This window comes from Ctenopharyngodon idella, chromosome 2 (assembly GCF_019924925.1).
Source record: "Ctenopharyngodon idella isolate HZGC_01 chromosome 2, HZGC01, whole genome shotgun sequence".
NCBI lineage: Eukaryota > Metazoa > Chordata > Actinopteri > Cypriniformes > Xenocyprididae > Ctenopharyngodon > Ctenopharyngodon idella.
In genome coordinates, this window is record NC_067221.1 from 4,467,418 (window position 1) to 4,485,001 (window position 17,584).

Consider the following 17,584-nt stretch of genomic DNA (forward strand, 5'->3'; position numbering starts at 1 on the left):
AGCGCACATAGAACTTGAAAGCAGCCTTCTGTCATAAATATAAAAAATTTATAAAATATAAGACCACTGCACTCCAAACAACATAAATGATGCCTCTGTAGAGCATTTGTAAGGAAAATAGGCCTACCGGCAGGCGAGAACGCAAGCTGCAAGTGTGTTTCTCTCACAGCGCATATCCTGTGCAATGATGAACCACGCAATTGTCCGTGCAATGGGCGTGCATGTAATTCGCTCTAGCTTTTCCAAACTGTATGAAAGATTATTTTATAGAAGTTTTGAGTGGTGTGTGTATGAGAGAAAATGGAAACAAGCACAATATGGTTGTTTCTGACGGTGCGTGTCCACTGGCGCAGAGCGAGCATATTCAGTTCATTCCTATGGAAGTTGAGCATCTTCAGGCAAGCGAGAGTGAAGCTCAACTTCCATATGAATGAATTGAAAGCGCTCGCTCTGCTCCGCGCCGGTGGACAGGCACCGTAAGCACACGCAGCTTCATCTCACAACTGCGGTTAAAAATAAGCTCTGAAATTTCTGAAATTCTCAGAATTGATCCAGAATCGTTGAAGAGAGAATCGTACAAAAACCGTACAAATTATGTAATTTTAGAAATGTAATTTAAAAATAATTTAATTTACAATCACTGTTAGTGAATTAATTTAAGGCAGAAACAATGAGCTTGTAGAAGTAATGATTACATGATAACAATAATTAGGATATATAGAAATTTGGGAATGTGCATGTTGATCCAGAGTTTGCATCATCTGAAGTCCTCGCAGGAGTTGGCGCCGTCTCTTCAAAGGTGTTGGTCATCTGAAGTCTTCATAAGAGGCTGGATCCAAACTGAAGCTGATGTAGACTCTAGTTACCTTGGGACAGGTGTCCCGAGAAAAAACAGAAAAGCAAATGGAGAATAATTAGCGTAGCTGCTGTTCATAACATTAAGCAAAGATAGTCATGTGCAATTGATCGGATATGAGATGCATTATGTGAACGCTTGGCTAAAGAGATGCGTCTTTAATCTAGACCTGGGAGATTGAGTCTGATCCCCGATCATTATAAGGAAGGCTATTCCAGAGGTTAGGAGCCAGATGTGAAAATGCTCTCCCTCCTTTAGTGGACTTAGATATCCTAGGTATAACCAGAAGTCCAGAGTTTTGTGATCTTAAAGAGCGTGAAGGATTGTAGGGCAATAGAAGATCGGTTAAGTACACAGGCGCTAAACCATTTAGGCCTTATAGGTCAGTAGCAATACTTTATAATCGATATGTAACTTAAGAGGTAACAAGTGTAGAGATGACAAAATTTTGGACTAATTGTAGCTTGATTATTGAGGATGCAGGACAACCAACTAGTAATGCATTAAAGTAATCTAGTCTAGACGTCATGAATGCATGAACTAATTTTTCTGCATAAGAAATAGATAACATGTTCCGTAGCTTAGCAATGTTTCTAAGGTGGAAGAAGGCTGTTTTTGTCACAAATGAAATATGATTTTCGAAGGACAAGTTGCTGTTTAATATAACACCCAGATCTTTAACTGTCGAGGATGGAGTAACACTGCATCCATCTAAATGCAGATTGTAGTCTAGAGATTATGTGTACAAGTTTTTGGTCCAATAAGTAATACTTCAGTCTTATCTGAATTTAATAGAAGAAAATTACTGGTCATCCAATGTTTTACTTCTTTAACACACTCTGTCAATTTGGATAATTTAGAGATTTCATCTGGTTGTGATGAAATATATAACTGAGTATCAGTGGCATAGCAGTGGAAACTAATTCCATGTTTCCTTATAATATTACCAAGTGGCAGCATGTATATTGAAAATAGCAGAGGGCCTAACACAGATCCTTGCGGCACTCCATAATTTACATTATCTTAGATTTTTCCCCGTTTAAATAGACAAAATTGTGACGGTCTGATAGGTACGATCTAAACCACCTTAATGCCTGTCCTTGAATACCAGTGTAATTTTGTAGTCGATCTAAGAGTTTTTTATGATCTATAGTGTCGAACGCAGCACTGAGATCAAGTAACACTATCATTAAGATACAGCCTTGGTCAGATGCTAGAAGTAAGTCATTTGTAATTTTAACGAGCGCAGTTTCTGTGCTATGATGAGGCCTGAATCCTAATTGAAATTTTTCATAGATAGCGTTTTTTTTTTTTTGCAAGAAGGAGCACAATTGGACCGACACCACTTTTTCTAGTAATTTAGACATAAATGGGAGATTTGAAATGGGTCTGTAATTTTGTAATACATTTGTATCTAGTTGTGGTTTCTTAATGAGGGGCTTAATAACTGCTAGCTTGAACGGTCTTGGGACGTGACCTAGAGATAAAGAAGAGTTAATAATATTGAGAAGAGGCTCTTGTGAAGAAGTTTTTATTGTTAGACCTTACTAACCTGGGAATAGACACAGTTTCTATAGACTGTACTACATTCACATTTCTATCAATTAAGTGGGTAGAACACAGATTGTGATTTGAAGTTTGACTTACTAGTCATACGGTGCGTAGCATCTTGGAGATGTTCTCCGACAGAAGATCAGCTCCGATACTGCTGGGGTGCAGGCCATCAGCACGGAATAGCCTAGGTCGCTCCCAGAAAAGATTCCAATTATTTACAAAGATCAGCTTCTGTTCATTACATCAAGACATTAACCATTCATTTAAAGCCAATAATCTACTGAACCTTTCACCTCCACGTCAGTACGTCGGAAGCGGTCCAGACACAATGATCTTCGTCGCGGGCGATGTGGCTCATACCGTCTCGATCAGGCTCCTGAAGTCCTGCTTCAGGACCTCTGTCTGACGCAGTCTGATGTCATTCACCTCCACTTGCAGAAAAAACAGCTTTGATGCTCTCGTCAGCATTCAGGATCGCAGGTACCTGTGCAGCGACTTCGAGAGCACGAGCGCCAGGAAAACAGTGACTGCGCACCTTACCTTTAGCTTAGGTAGCGTGGACGTGAGGAACGAAACAGTCTCCAATGACCACGTCGTCACGTTCCGCCTCGCGAAGAGGGGAAAAGCGGTTCCTCTTCGAGATCTTGAAGACGGGGTGGTGGAGGGGGAGAGGTCCTGGCCCGAGGCCTGGCTCACGCCTTCAGTTGCTGAAGCACCCATGGTCCCTGGTGTGATGGCGCCGGAGTGAACGAGGGCTAGGATGAATGCGTTCTGGGTGATCGGGCCCTGTGCAGATAAACACACGGCAGGAAGCAGGAGTGTTAAAATCGCGCTGCAAACTTACCGTGGATTGATGAGCGTCAGCCCGGGATGTTTCCAGCGCTGTTCACTGCTCCCGTAGCTCGGCCTGCTTCTCTAGTAGATCACGGATCTGCTTCTCCATGGCCTCCAGCTCCAACTACACCGTGTGCAGCTCGAACGTGTCCTCACCTGCACTCTAAGGTAGAGACTCATCCGATACATTCGCCATTAGAATACATGAACAATAATATTGCGAGTGAGAAGAGAATAAACGTTAGTGTGACCATGCCACTATTGCTAACGGGCTAAAGCTAGTGGCGGATGTTCGGGAAGTTCAGATAAAACGAGCGATATCAAGGCAATCCGAGTGTCTTTAATATAGAATAATGTCAGGGATGTGTTCACCCACTGTAAAAGGAGAAATTAATAGGTTATAGATTTGATTTTAAGAGAAAAAACAGGTAATTAGGAATCAACTCGACGGAGCTCTCAGGTGTTGAATTTATTTGACCATTTTGGATCCCTCTCTGGGTTTAAAATTAATTGGAGCAAGTCATGTTTACTCCCCCTCAATTTTGAAATTGCCCCCATACCCTTATCCATATCTTTTCCAGTGGTTCACTTATATCACTTATATCAATGTTATATATTTTGTAATATAGTCCAGCCCTAAAAGTTGTTTAGTTTTTGTCAGTGTTTATTTAAAAACACCCAATTATGCAGAATATAAAATGGTAAATATTTAATTGATGAGTTGTCAACACAATATATATACAATATATAGGGTATGATTTTACCCCAAAATCCAAAATTTGTCACAAAATGATAACTGCAAAACATGTTTCTTTGCCTGGAGTCCAGCTGTTTCTGTGAATTGCAGCAACATGTTTGCTTCTTTTTTCTGTAGCTTTCAGCAGTCTGTAAAAATATACCTCAGATTTTGTATCAAAGCTATTTGTACAGTCAGTCGCAAAGCTCTTTCCCATTTTGGATGTGTTTGTGTGTTTTTCGCGGCATTCACGCTGAAAACCAGTGCTGCCACTCAGTCTTTTGCCACTCAGTGGGCGTGACCACAGTCATAATGGTCGACAGTGACGTCACGTGCATACCCTCTGTACCTGGGGATAGATGTCTTTCCATCCCTGCAGGAAATTGTCACAAAAAACTTGAATGGTATTTTAGCAAAAGTGTCCTCAGACTTGGACAACTGGTCTCGTCTCCCTACTTTTTTTCATGCTCGTGTATCAGTGATTAAAATGAATGTTCTCCCACGTATTAATTTCTCTTCATCTATGATTCCTCTTTCTCCACCTGCTGGCTACTGGAACAAACTTGATGCACGTGTCTCTCGTTATATATGGGATGGGAAATGTCCTTGAATCAAGCTGACTACCTTACAGTGTTGCAGATTAAATGGTGCTCTGTCTTTCACAAATTTTAGTGTGAGGATATACAGTAGAAAGAAGCGCAGAAGATCCAAATGCGAGTTAAACAGTTTATTTCTCACAGAATACTCAGAAAGTACATAAATGGCAGAGGTGATGAGAAGCAGGTGGCTGCAGGGGTGCTCCGTGACGCAGGGACAGCAATGGGCAAAACGAAGGCAGGAATCTCAGCGAAAATCACAAAAGCGAAAATCACACAACTTCACTAGAAGCTCCAAGAAAACCACGTCCAGAACCGACAGGGAGAGCATGACAGAACCCCAGTAGCGCCTGCAACGAACTGACAAACAGGACAAGCAAACACACACATTAAATAAGGCGCTAGATGAGAAGCAGCTGTTGCTGATAATTAAATCAGCACACTAACAAGGTAACGCCCAACCATACACACACACGAGGGCAAGTCAGTAAATCCATGAACCGTGACATTTAGACTGTACGCTCAAGCCTTTACCCTCCGCCCTTTATCAGTCTGGTTTAATCCTGATGCTTCTGTGTCATGGAGAGCAATTGAGGAATCTATAGTTTATCCCTATGAACTGAAGCATCTTGTTTTTTCAGGGGTTCCACTGAGGCAGTGCAAATCTCGGTTTGGTCCTATATTATAACTCATCTCCTCTCTATATGGAGGGAAGTCGAAAAGCAAACACAACAAGTTACCATCTGGCATAGGCATTTGCCTTTTTTCCATAATAATCTTTTGTCAGGCAATGCCCTATTTCATTGTCCGCAATGGACTCACAACAAAGTAAATACTTTGGGCGATATCTATGATGATATGGGTCATTTCAGAACATTAAAGCCCAATATAATTTACAAGGTACCTCTTTTTTTATGTATTTATGTATTAGATCAGCCCTTCAGGCATATGGAGTGCCTTGGGACTCTCATTTACCTATTCACCCTTTGCGAAAACTAATCCTTCCTTCTGAGAAATCTCCCTCTTCTGTTTCAGTTATTTATCTGTCTCTTCTTGAGCATTCATACAAACCCTTATCTATTACAACTGTTTGGGCCAAGTATCTTAATGAGGATGTGCATGTTTTATTTTCAGATAACGTATGGGGGATGTTTAAGCTGTCTTCAAAGAACCCCAATCATCAAATGATACACTGGAAATTACTACATAGAGTTTACTTGACTCCTATGAAACGTTTCTACATGAATCTATCCTCCTCTCCTTAGTGTAATCTCTGTTTTCAAGGACCTCTAGGCACATACTTGCACTTCTTTTGGGATTGTCCCTCTCTCTCACCTTTTTGGACCTAGCTCTCACAGGACATTTTTTTTTTTTTTAATGATTTTGGGGACATGCATTATCCACTCAACAAAGATGTTTACTGTTAGCCGCTCTCACAGCGGCAAAAAAGAAAAGAAAAAAAAATGTTAATCAACCATTGGAATCCTCCTCACACAATGGACAGACAAACGTGGACAGTGTCTTTGTTGGACATTATTTCAATGGAACTCTTGACCCAACCTCAACCTATTCACTTTTCCAGTTATTTGTTACGCATAGGAGCAGCAACCAAAACAAGTCAAGTCACCTTTATAGCGCTTTTTAAAATGCATGTTGTGTCGGGGCAGCTTTACAGTGATAGCAGGAAAATAATTTTGGCTGCACAGCAGCTCTAGAAGAAAATGGTGTCATTGCCCAGCTTAAGTAAGTTCAGTATTGATTTATTCCATTGTAAAGATCATTAGTTATTCACTTAGTTCATTTATCTGTACAACAGCTCTGGAGGAAACAGTAATGTCACATTCCAGTTCAGTTCGCATACAATGGTGTCAATGAAGGCAGATCAAAAACATTGTTGAATATCAAGTGTCCCCAACTAAGCAAGCCAGAGGCATCAGCGGCAAGGAACCACAGCTGCCCCAAAAGGCCTCTCCCAGCATCAGATCAGATTCAAACACTCCGGTCGCTGGTCATCAGAGGCTTTTAAGAACTATATCCAGTCCAATCGCTTGCATATTAAAGAAGCTCAACAAACCCTTACCAGCCAAATTCTTCAGCTTCAGCTTGTTCTCTCGCTCAATCCTACAAGCTCACCATATCCACCTCAATTAACACCACCAATCCACTAAAATAGTGAATATATTCTACCTCACTGCTGCAGCAGTGTCTTCCCACCTACTCCCACAGGTGCCCACTCTGGCTAACCTTGCCTTCACGGCCGCAGTTTTTTGTCTGGCTGACCCTTTCCAATGCCGCAGCAATGATGTCCCTTCTGCTCCCATAGGAGCCCAGTTCCTATAGCTAAATTTATCCACTGCAACAGCAGTAATGTCCCCTCTGCTCCCGCTTTGAAGCTTTGTTTTCTGGGGAAAAAAAAAATCTCTGTCCCCATGGTTTCCACTGAGCTGGGGATTCCAATTGACCAGGATAAAACCATGGGTCCTGCCATGTCCATTGAATTCTGGGTTTTAACTTGGATACTGTTGATTTCCAGGCCTCACAGCACAAGGAAAAAATTATATTTCTGGTCGTGTCCAACTTCCTATTCAATCTAAAATGTTCTAAACGTGAGTTGCTATCTTTGTTTGGCCACGTAAACTTCATGATGTATTTAAATAAAGTCTGTCATTTTTCCAGTCTTTCATTTTGCATGGGTGCAGCAACCACAGCTGCTTTCCCAGCATCAGATTTAAACTCTTGGTAGCTGGTCACTAGAAGCTTTTTATTTGATTCTATCGCTTCCACACCAAAGAAGCTCAATGAAACCTTATCAGCTAAATTCTTCAGCTCCAGCTTGTTCTCACACATTCAAACCTACAGGCTCACCATATCCGCCTCAATTAACACTAATCCACTAAAACGGTAAAATATTTCTACTTCACTGCTGCAGCAGTGTCTTCCCACCCACTCCCGCAGCAGCCCACTTCATTCTTTCATTGTCGCAATGATGTCTTCTCTGCTCCCACAAGAGCTCAGTTCTCTGTCTAAGCTTGCCTTCACTGCTACAGCAGTGTTATCTCCTCCGCTCCCGCAGGAGCTTAATATCTCTGGGTAACCTCGCTTTCACTGCCACAGCAGTGCTATCTCCTCTGCTCAATGTGCTCATGTGCAACAGTTAACTACCGGCGAGGCTTACCCATCCAGCTCTGTGATTATTGAACTCCCATCAAACACTGCAAGAGTTCTCCCGCCTGGGTGCTTCAAATGTTGTTCACCCCCCCTGTCACCCAGTAGGGCCCACTTGTCCAACGCCATAAGCTGCTCTCATCAGAGGCTACATGGGCTCTCCCGGTCTGTCATTCGAAATCACGCTATACTCCATCCATTGGCCAGTAGGGCTCACCCAGCAGATGCCATGAGCTGTTCCCATCAAAACGCAGCGCAAGCTCTCATCATACCAATCTGTTTTTGCGTACCTCCAATTTAGAAGTTCTCAGGCTAAATCCCCTTTTGAACCTCTATTCATAGATGCCTCCAAACCCTGCACGAAATCCTGGTCGTGCATCTATGTTTTCTCCTTTCCCATCCAGCGAGTACTGATCTCCCTGGCCTCCCTATTGGGCATCTAGGTCTTTTCCTTCTCTGTCCGGTGAGGCTTACTCGTCCGATGCCATGAGCAGTGTTCTCCCGTCAGACGTTGCGAGAGTCTCCCAGTCAGCATCCTCTTTTTCTTTTCTTCTGTCTGACAAGGCTTACCCATCCGATGCCATGAGCATTGGTCTCCCGGAGCATTGGTCTTCTGTCGGATGCCGCGAGAGCCTCCCGATCAATCTTCTGCGCTTTACTTTCCGCATGTCTGCTAGCGAGGCTTACCCGTCCACTGCGAGAGCTCTCCTGGTGGGATGTTCCAAATCCTTTCACCCTGCCATCGGCCAATAGGACCCAAACTCACCCGTTGCAGGGAGCTGTTCCTGTCGGAATCTGAGTGGGCCCCTTTGGTCAGTCGTTCCTGATTCACGCTAGCCTCGTCTTTCGGTCGGTAGGGCTCACTCTTTCGACGCCGTGAGCATTGGTCTCCTGTCGGACGTAGCCAAAGCCCTCCGAATCGGGCGCTCCAAATCACGCACTAAACTCGTATTTACGATAATCCCAAGAGCAGGTGAAGGCAGCATTACTAATGGTTCGGAATCTAGAGTAAATCCGTTGTGGTTGTTGTGTCGCCTCGTCTGAACTAAGTTAGTTCCCGAGGTAATGTTAGCATCATCTGTTGTCCTGCACGGGTTGGTGGAGTAGTTCTCTCCTGGGTCAATACGAGGTCTTTTAAAATCATTTTTAATAGAATTTTGTTTAGACATCGCTGATAGCTTACACATAACTGCAAAGTACAATGGAATGCATGAAAATCTGTGAAAACGCAAACTCACAGGCGCGAAATGGCTCAGGCAGGATAACTGCTGATTGACTAACACAGATGTCAATCAAATTCATCAAACATCATCCAAAACCACATTTTGTTTATTTTAAGATTTGAGATGGCACAGTCATGTTTGTAATTATATGAAACACAATGAAATAATACTTAAATAAATAAAATATATAAAATATTTCTGTAATAACTGGGTGGGCCTATACATATAGTGGCCCTGCCTGTCCGCTGGCTACGCCCCTGTTACTGACTATTGCAATAAATTTACCTCATAAAAACACATATATTGAGTGAGCAAACATTTTGGTGTAAGGACGCTGAGGCGGCATTAGAATCCATGTGCAGTGTTTAATGTATCCTCTGACCACCGATGCTGTTCACGCCCACAGTATGATCTGAGGTATCTGCCGATCTCTTGGTTCAGCCTCTCCACTTGCCCGTTGGATTCCGGATGGTAGCCTGAAGTTAGACTGACATTAATATCAAGTTGTTTGCAGAATGCTTTCCATACCTGAGACGTGAACTGGGTTCCTCGGTCAGAAACAATATCCTCGGGGATACCGTAAACCCTGAAGACGTGGTGGAACATCGCTTGAGCAGTTTCCATAGCTGTGGGAAGACCCTTTAAAGGAATGAGTCTGCAAGCTTTAGAGAAGCGGTCAATGATTACTAGGATCGTGGTAAACCCATTAGATGGGGGCAGGTCAGTGACAAAGTCTACTGAAAGGTGTGACCAAGGTCTTTGAGGTATGGGCAATGGTTGTAATAGACCAGATGGAAGTTCTTTGGGGTTTTAGACTGTGCACACACTGAACATGACTTGACGTAATTTGTTATATCCTTAATCATAGATGGCCACCAGAAGGAATTTTGCGTGAGGTGTAGTGTTCGTGAGATACCTGGATGCCCAGAGCAAAGTGACGTGTGGACCCATTGCATGACTCGGAGTCGAAGCCTGGAAGGAACATAATGTTTGTTAGCAGGACAGCCTTGTGGTTTGGGTTCATTGCTCTGTTCTCTTTGGATTTCATCCATCAGATCCCAAGTGATACGTGCGATGATGATGGATGGTGGCAAGATGGATTCAGGTTGGTTCTCCGCCTGTGGGTGATCATGTCTTCTGGAGAGGGCGTCAGCTTTGCTGTTCTTACTACCAGGACGGTAGGTCATAGTGAACTGGAATCTGGTAAAGAACAAAGACCAACGAGCCTGGCGAGGATTTAATCTTTTTGCACTTTTTATGTACTCAAGGTTTTTGTGATCTGTGATTACCTGGAAGGGGTGAGTGGAACCTTCCAACCAATGTCTCCATTCTTCGATGGCTGCCTTCATAGCTAGAAGCTCCTTGGCAAATCCCAGAAAGCGCTGAAGCTCCTTGACTGTAGTGGGTTGGGGCCATTCAGTGACTGCCGTGATCTTGGAGTTGTCCATTTCCACACCTTGATGACTGACGTTGTACCCAAGGAATGAGGTTCATTGGACATGGAACTCACATTTTTCTGCCTTGACATAGAGCTGATTCTCTAACAGTCTGGTGAGTACAGTTCTGACATGACCCTTGTGTTCCTCCTCAGATTTGGAATAAATCAAGATGTCGTCTATGTAAGCCACAACATATTTGTTCAAAATGTCCTTGAAGATCTCGTTAATGAAGGACTGGAAGACCGCAGGTGCATTGGCTAGCCCATACGGCATGACCTGGTATTCATAGTGCCCCCTAGTGGTCAAAAATGCAGTCTTCCACTCGTCACCTTCCTTGATTCTAATGAGGTTATAAGCACTACTAAGATCTAGCTTGGTGTATATTTTAGCTTCTCTGAGTTGTTCAAGTGCTGCAGGAACTAGTGGTAGAGGATAGCGAAACTTAACTGTGACATTGTTCAAACCTCGATAATCAATGCATGGACGAAGTCCTCCATCCTTCTTCTCGACGAAAAAGAAGCCTGCAGCTGCTGGGGAAGTGGATGGACGAATTAAACCAGAATTGAGAGCTTCCTCGATGTATTCTTCCATAGCTTGACTTTCTGGACGTGACAGAGGATATTCTTTACTTTTCGGTGGTATGGCATTTGGTAGGAGATCTATGGCACAGTCCCATGGACGATGAGGTGGCAGTTGAGTAGCTCTGGTTTTGCTGAAAACTTCCTGAAGTTCTTGGTAGCATGATGGTATGGTGACCGGCTTACATTCTGGACTCTCAATGCTGGTGGTAAAACAAGACTTGGTAATGGTGTTACTCAGGCAATTAGAAAAACAGAATTGTGACCAATGTATGATCTCACCATGTTGCCAAGAGATGACTGGGTCGTGAACAGATAGCCATGGATATCCAAGGATGATTTCATGGCACGGAGAATCAAGGACGTAGAAGGTGATGGTTTCTTGGTGAAATAGTCCTACTTGCATTTTCATGGGCAGAGTTAATTGAGTGATGCCATCTCCAATGGGTTTGTTGTTAACGGTGTTTACCTTGAGTGGAGGTTCACAGTGTTGGACGGGAATGTTGAATGTTGTAATGAGGTCCTGATGAATTAGGTTTAATGCTGAGCCAGAGTCAATCAGCGCTGTGAATTCAAAGGAGCCATTTTCAGCAGTAATCGTGACAGTAGTAGTGAGAGATTTGGCGTTGGTAACTGAAATATTGTCCACACTTACTTGGCTGTTGTCAGCGTAGTTTCTCCGGGCTTTGAGAGGACAGACTGCGTTGCGGTGGCCTGCATTACCGCAGTAGAAACATAGATTCTGAATCAATCGTCTTGATCTCTCATCAGTAGATAATCTCGTGACCCCTAGCTGCATGGGCTCAGGACTGGCATGATCATTGGCGTGGCTTGAGTCGGAAATCTGTGTAGTTAGCGAGGTATGCATGGGTCTCATTGACTTGCTTTGAGGGCGATGAGTACGCATGAGATTGTCAATCTTGATGGCTAATGTGACATACTCAGAAAAGGAGTGCTCTTCACCCTTACATGCAAGCTCTGCCTGTAACTCCATATTCAAACTGCGACGAAACAGGGCTTTGAGTGACACATCGTTCCAACCACTCTGAGCAGCAAGCGTTCTGAACTCAATAGCATATTCAGCGGCGGATCTGCGGCCTTGAGTTAGCTGCATTAAACGAGTGGAAACATCCTTGCCCCCTGCTGGGTATTCAAACACATCTCTAAGTTGTTTTATGAAGTATGGGTAGGATGTTTGGAACAAGCGATCAGTTTCCCAAACTGCAGCGGCCCACTCGATCGCTTTGCCCGTTAGCAATGACATGAGGAATGCACACTTCTTCTCTTCAGAATCAAAGTCACTTCCCTGATGCATGAAAAAGATTTCTACTTGGCGTATGAAACCTTTACATTGCTCAGCAGAACCATTAAACTTGTCAGGTAATGCAAAGCTTACCTTCCTGGGCATAGGCGGTGGTAGCGATCACAAATATTGAGTGAGGTAGTCATTAGCCGCTTGAGCTTTAGCCAGTTGATCACGGTACTCCTTGAGAATGTCGCTCTGATAAGCGAACGCGGCCTGTAGATTCGTAACATCTGCTGGATTCTTCGGTGGCGAAGTATTATGTAAGGACGCTGAGGCGGCATTAGAATCCATGTGCAGTGTTTAATGTATCCACAGCAAACAAATCCAAAACAGCAGGCAAATAATCGTAAACGTGAGGCAGGCAGAGGTACAAACACAATAAGGCAGTCCAATCCAGGCAACAGAACAGTGGGCAATCCAAAAGGCAGAAAACAGGTGAAACAGGCAATGATCATACACAATAAGGCAAAATAATAGCAATGGGAAACCGCTCGGTAAGGCAGACAGGCTGGCAATACTTCGCAAAGTACAAGGAGCAAGGCCATGCTTAAATGTCCACCAAACAGGAAGTAACCAGTGAAGCAGAGGGAGCGGCATACAGTCAGTACTCGGGAGAGGGCTCCCTCTGCTGGCGTGGCGTTACATTTGGTGAAATAATTAAAATTTCTTTTTAAAAATATGTGGAATTCCCCCCATTTTCCAAAATGAATTTCAGGCACTGAAAGGTTTAAATAAAGGAGTTAATGTTTCAGTATTATCATTCTGTCGATAATATGGTGTCGACTTTGGTATCGAGTATCATGTACTTTTGGTGGTATCAGTACCAATTACTAGATTTTTGGTATCGAGACATCCCTACCGGTAACCCCTGTAAACAAAGCAGCTGCGCTACTACAATATTTAAATGTTTCAAACAACCATTCAGATTTTTGGATTCGCAGTGGTGTTCATCACAGCACCAAATATAGTACTTAAAGACTTAAGAGTATTTATTTTCAGACTTAAACATTTTTATATTTTAATCTGTGGCCGTATTCACAAAACATCTTAAAGTCCCCCTGTAGTCAATTATTTTATCCCTTAAAACTCATCTTTGATCACCAAAATGACATATTTTAAAAAAAAATTCAAGTGAAAAAAATTTCTTCATGCCTTAAAATAGTTTGAAAGTAACTCTACATGCTTGCCTCATTTAATATACACGGATCAATGAATATGCAAATTAGCCCCGCCTCCACTAGCTCACGCCAGCTGGAGAGTCTACTGTTGCTGTAGTTACAAGCAATTTGTTGTTTGTGTTGTGGATATTTAAGAAAAAAGCTTGCTTTGCTTCATATTGTTACGTGCTGTGCTGTATAGATGAGGCGAATACGGAAATCCACAATTATATGGGCTTTATTGAACAATCCAGGAACTAAGAAACAGCGTGAACACACATATCAAACAAGATAACGGACAAGGAGTGCAGGGAGTGAGTCCAAACTTAAAGGGAGTGCTGACGAGGACAACAGGTGCTGGGAATCCGGGGAGATGGCGGGAAGACTGATGAGGGAAGTGCAAACAGGAGTGTGGAACAGGAGGATACTGGGAACTGGAGTCCGGGAAGGCGTAGATGTAACACATATATTCAGTTTAACAGCTGTGCAACTGAACTGCTCACATATTTTCTGACGCTTAAATTGTGTTTTAAATTATGAATTGGTAAAACGCCTTTGCAAAACGGTCTGAATCCACTTGCATATGTTTGGACTGCTCTCTCATTGAATCACCTGAAGCGATTTCTCAGTAAAACAGACAGTATCGAGAGAACAAGCAGCCGTTTTCCTCTGTGAACATGCGCTAAATGGATGTTTGACAATTTCGTTGCTTTTTGGAGTTTTCAGATTTAAAAAAAACATTCAGATGAAATCCTGCAGGCACCCGTGTCTTCTCTGTACATGAAATAAATGCACATCCTTGAATGTGGATTTCCAGCGAATTTACTTGAACTTATCAGGTAGGCTAATATCTATGGATTGATCCATTCCAGAGGTGGCCAAAATCAAAATTTATAATGGAATGAATAGCTCTTCCAGACCTTGGCATGCGATGCCACACTGACTGACATATGCACATGAATCACGGTCACACACACACGCTCAGAGCAATATTGTTTTAGCTATGTTTTATAGTATTAAAATATTTCAAAGGACAAAAACACTAACTTTATTGGCTTTACTTCAAGTCAGCTGTCACTTTATTTTGGCGTGAGCCCCTATGCGCTCACACACTTGGCACAGCCCTTGCGACGGTTCTGTCATTAATTAATATTGATTAATATGATTATCCTTTTGCTTGACTACGTTATCAAACAGCTAATAATGTGTTGCGAATGTTACACAAACCATGTTCCTGTTCTTCATCTCAGAGTCAGACAGCTGCCTTCTAACAATCAGTACCCTTACAAATGCTTTGAACAACTCAGAACGTCAGTGGAGAAAGGCATATAGTTCATCATAACATCGTAATAGACTTACTATATTGTTAAATCTACACAATTTTTCATATCAACAGAAAATATACCGGGATAATCTGGCATCTCTCGAGACTTTCCTGCTTCAGAGCAGTCATAGTTAATGATATGCTAAAGGCTGTCGGCACGTTGTTATGATTGGTTACAAGGTAGTCTGTGACGTCACAAGCACCCACGATTTCTAACCGCTGGTTTTAGACTGTCTTTGGTTTACTGCAGTTTCAAACAAAAAATACTCAGCAATGGTGCTGACTTACGAATTTGCACATGGTTGGTCTTAAAGCATATTAAAAACACTACATAGACATATAAACAACATTAAAAACTTGATTTTCACCACAGGGGGTCTTTGAGGCTAAAAGTAGCTCCTAACTTGCAGATTTAGGAGAAACTCTTAAAAATAATGGGCGTGTCAGTCCTAATTTTAGGACTCCTAAATTTTTGCTCTAAGAGTATTTCACAAAGCATTTAGTGCTAAAACTAGTTCCTAAATCTGTGAAACGTTAAGAGTAGTCAAGAGGACTCCTATATCACTTTGACCAAATCACAAACAATCTTAATGGCCATTGCTGCCAATCCGCCTCAGCAATCCACCCAAAGACACTGAACACCATTGAGGCAATAGCGAGAGCCTTCGGTGCTGAACCTTTTCTTCATAAATACAATACACATTTTGATTTATAAATTTGAATCTAACCCCAAAAATAAATCTTAAATAAATAAATAAATAAATAAATAATGTCCGATTACCTGTGGCACTTGTTTTCACGAGTTCACACTTACAAATGATCGAGTAAAAAAAATATAATAAGCGTGGAATTTATCCCAAACCCAGAGTTCTCCCTTGTATCCCCAGCCGAGAGTAAGGACGGGGTGGCGGAGGGATGCAGAAAACTGTCAAGATAACTATAGGTGAGTCGGCTTTCTCGAGCTGATTTGAACAGACTGTTTGAATGTGCTCCTCCCAAACTTTGTTTATAAAACATTGTTTGTCGCTTGAATTCTGCATTCTCTTGAGACGCAGACATGTAAGAAGCTGACAATTATCTGAACATATACTAGTTTAATTAGTGACACTTAGCCTACATTTTAAAACCTTTATTTGAATATGGCAACATTTGCATTTTAAAATCTTCATTTGAATACGGCAACATTTGTATTTTAAAACCTTTATTTGAATATGGAAACATGATACCTCATTCTACAATATTTCTATGATTAAATCGCTGACAGAGACTCCTCCCCCATCAGCCAATCACTGTGGGCATAGTTAGTAAGCGTGTTGACATCATCCATAGCAACGAGGTCAACGCCGCCCTTACTCTTAGCTAAGAACTTTTACTGCTATTTAGGAAAACTTTTAGTGGTAAGACAAAATGTTTTGTGAATACGGCCCCAGGACTACAACATGCCCTAGATATTCATCGAATATGTTCTGATTCATTATTGTTCAGTCACACTTTACAATAAGGCTTCATTATTTAACATTAGTTAATTAATTCATTAGTTAACATAAACTAACAATGAAAAATAACTAAGCATTTATTAACCTTAATGATAATTTCAAAATTTAATAACATGTTATTAAAATCAAAAGTTGTAACTGTATTATATAATGGACCTGAGCTAACATGAACTAGCAGTTGTATTTTTTAACTAACTTTAACAAAGAATAACTTCTGTAACAAATGTAGCTATTGCACATTATTTTATTATAATTAATATTACATTAATTAATTGACGCATTAAGTAACGTTTTCTAATGAGATTTTATGGTAAAGTGTTACCTATTTATAATTCTTTTGCACTTTAATCTGTTTGAAACATTTGTTTACTTTATACATTTTTGTGTATTGCTTTATTGTATTTAAATGTTCAGTTCTTTTTGTTGCAAGAAAAAAGTTATTAAACCTGTTATAGTATGACAACTTTTTTTTTGCAACTTATTTTTTATACCGTGACAAAAGCTTCAGCAATTATCGCAACTTGAAAATTTGATACTGCCACATGCCCAATATATTTAAATGTTCAAAGAAAAGTGTTACATCTAAATAACTAACTAGAGCTTGTCTTTAGAACAATAATTAAGTTTTTTTTTTTTTTTTTTTTTCTTATCAGTCATTTTTGTAATGCAACAGACATTTAGTTGAGAACTAAATTGACTCTTCTGCAGGTTTTTGAGTGCTGCTGCAGATGAAGCCTGTCAGTATGTGGAGAGAGTTGTGGGTAAAAACCCGTTACTCCTGAGAGAGCTGAATCTGAGTCGACATGAACTAGGAGACACACGAGTGAATCAGATCGCTGCTCTACTGCAGGATAAACACTGTCGACTCAACACACTGATGTGAGTATTGTTCATTTATTTAAAGTAGTACAGTACTTTTAATTGTAATGTTACTGTAGCTGATAATAATATTTCCTCACGTATTGAGTCAGAGCAGTTTTTTCTCAGCATCACACAGAGCCACAACAATGTAAAGTAATACAGGACATTAAAACACAATTAAAATGTGGTGATTTGTATACTGAATGCTGATTGGTTGTTAGGCTTCACATGTTCCAGTATTGTTCATCCAGACTGAAGTGAACGTGTGAGCTCTTAGTTACTTCTTGGTATGACACTATTTTGAGTGACTACACAAGAACAATACATGGTGTCAGAACTTTATTGACTGTGGCATGATGGATTCGTCGGGGGTTCCTATGCCAAAAATGGATTGGGACTCGGTAAACTTGACAAATGCATGGCGGAGATTTCGTCAGCATGTTCAGCTTATGTTCACTG

General features: G+C 41.5%; 1 protein-coding gene across 1 annotated transcript in view; it reads left to right on the forward strand.

The window, feature by feature from the left end:
* Nucleotides 1–17,584, forward strand: part of LOC127498670 (NACHT, LRR and PYD domains-containing protein 12-like) — a 135,908-nt gene that overhangs the window by 44,469 nt on the left and 73,855 nt on the right. Inside the window, exon 11 of the mRNA XM_051868283.1 lies at nucleotides 16,973–17,143. Coding sequence (XP_051724243.1) covers nucleotides 16,973–17,143 — 171 coding nt within the window. The remainder of the gene's footprint in view (nucleotides 1–16,972; nucleotides 17,144–17,584) is intronic.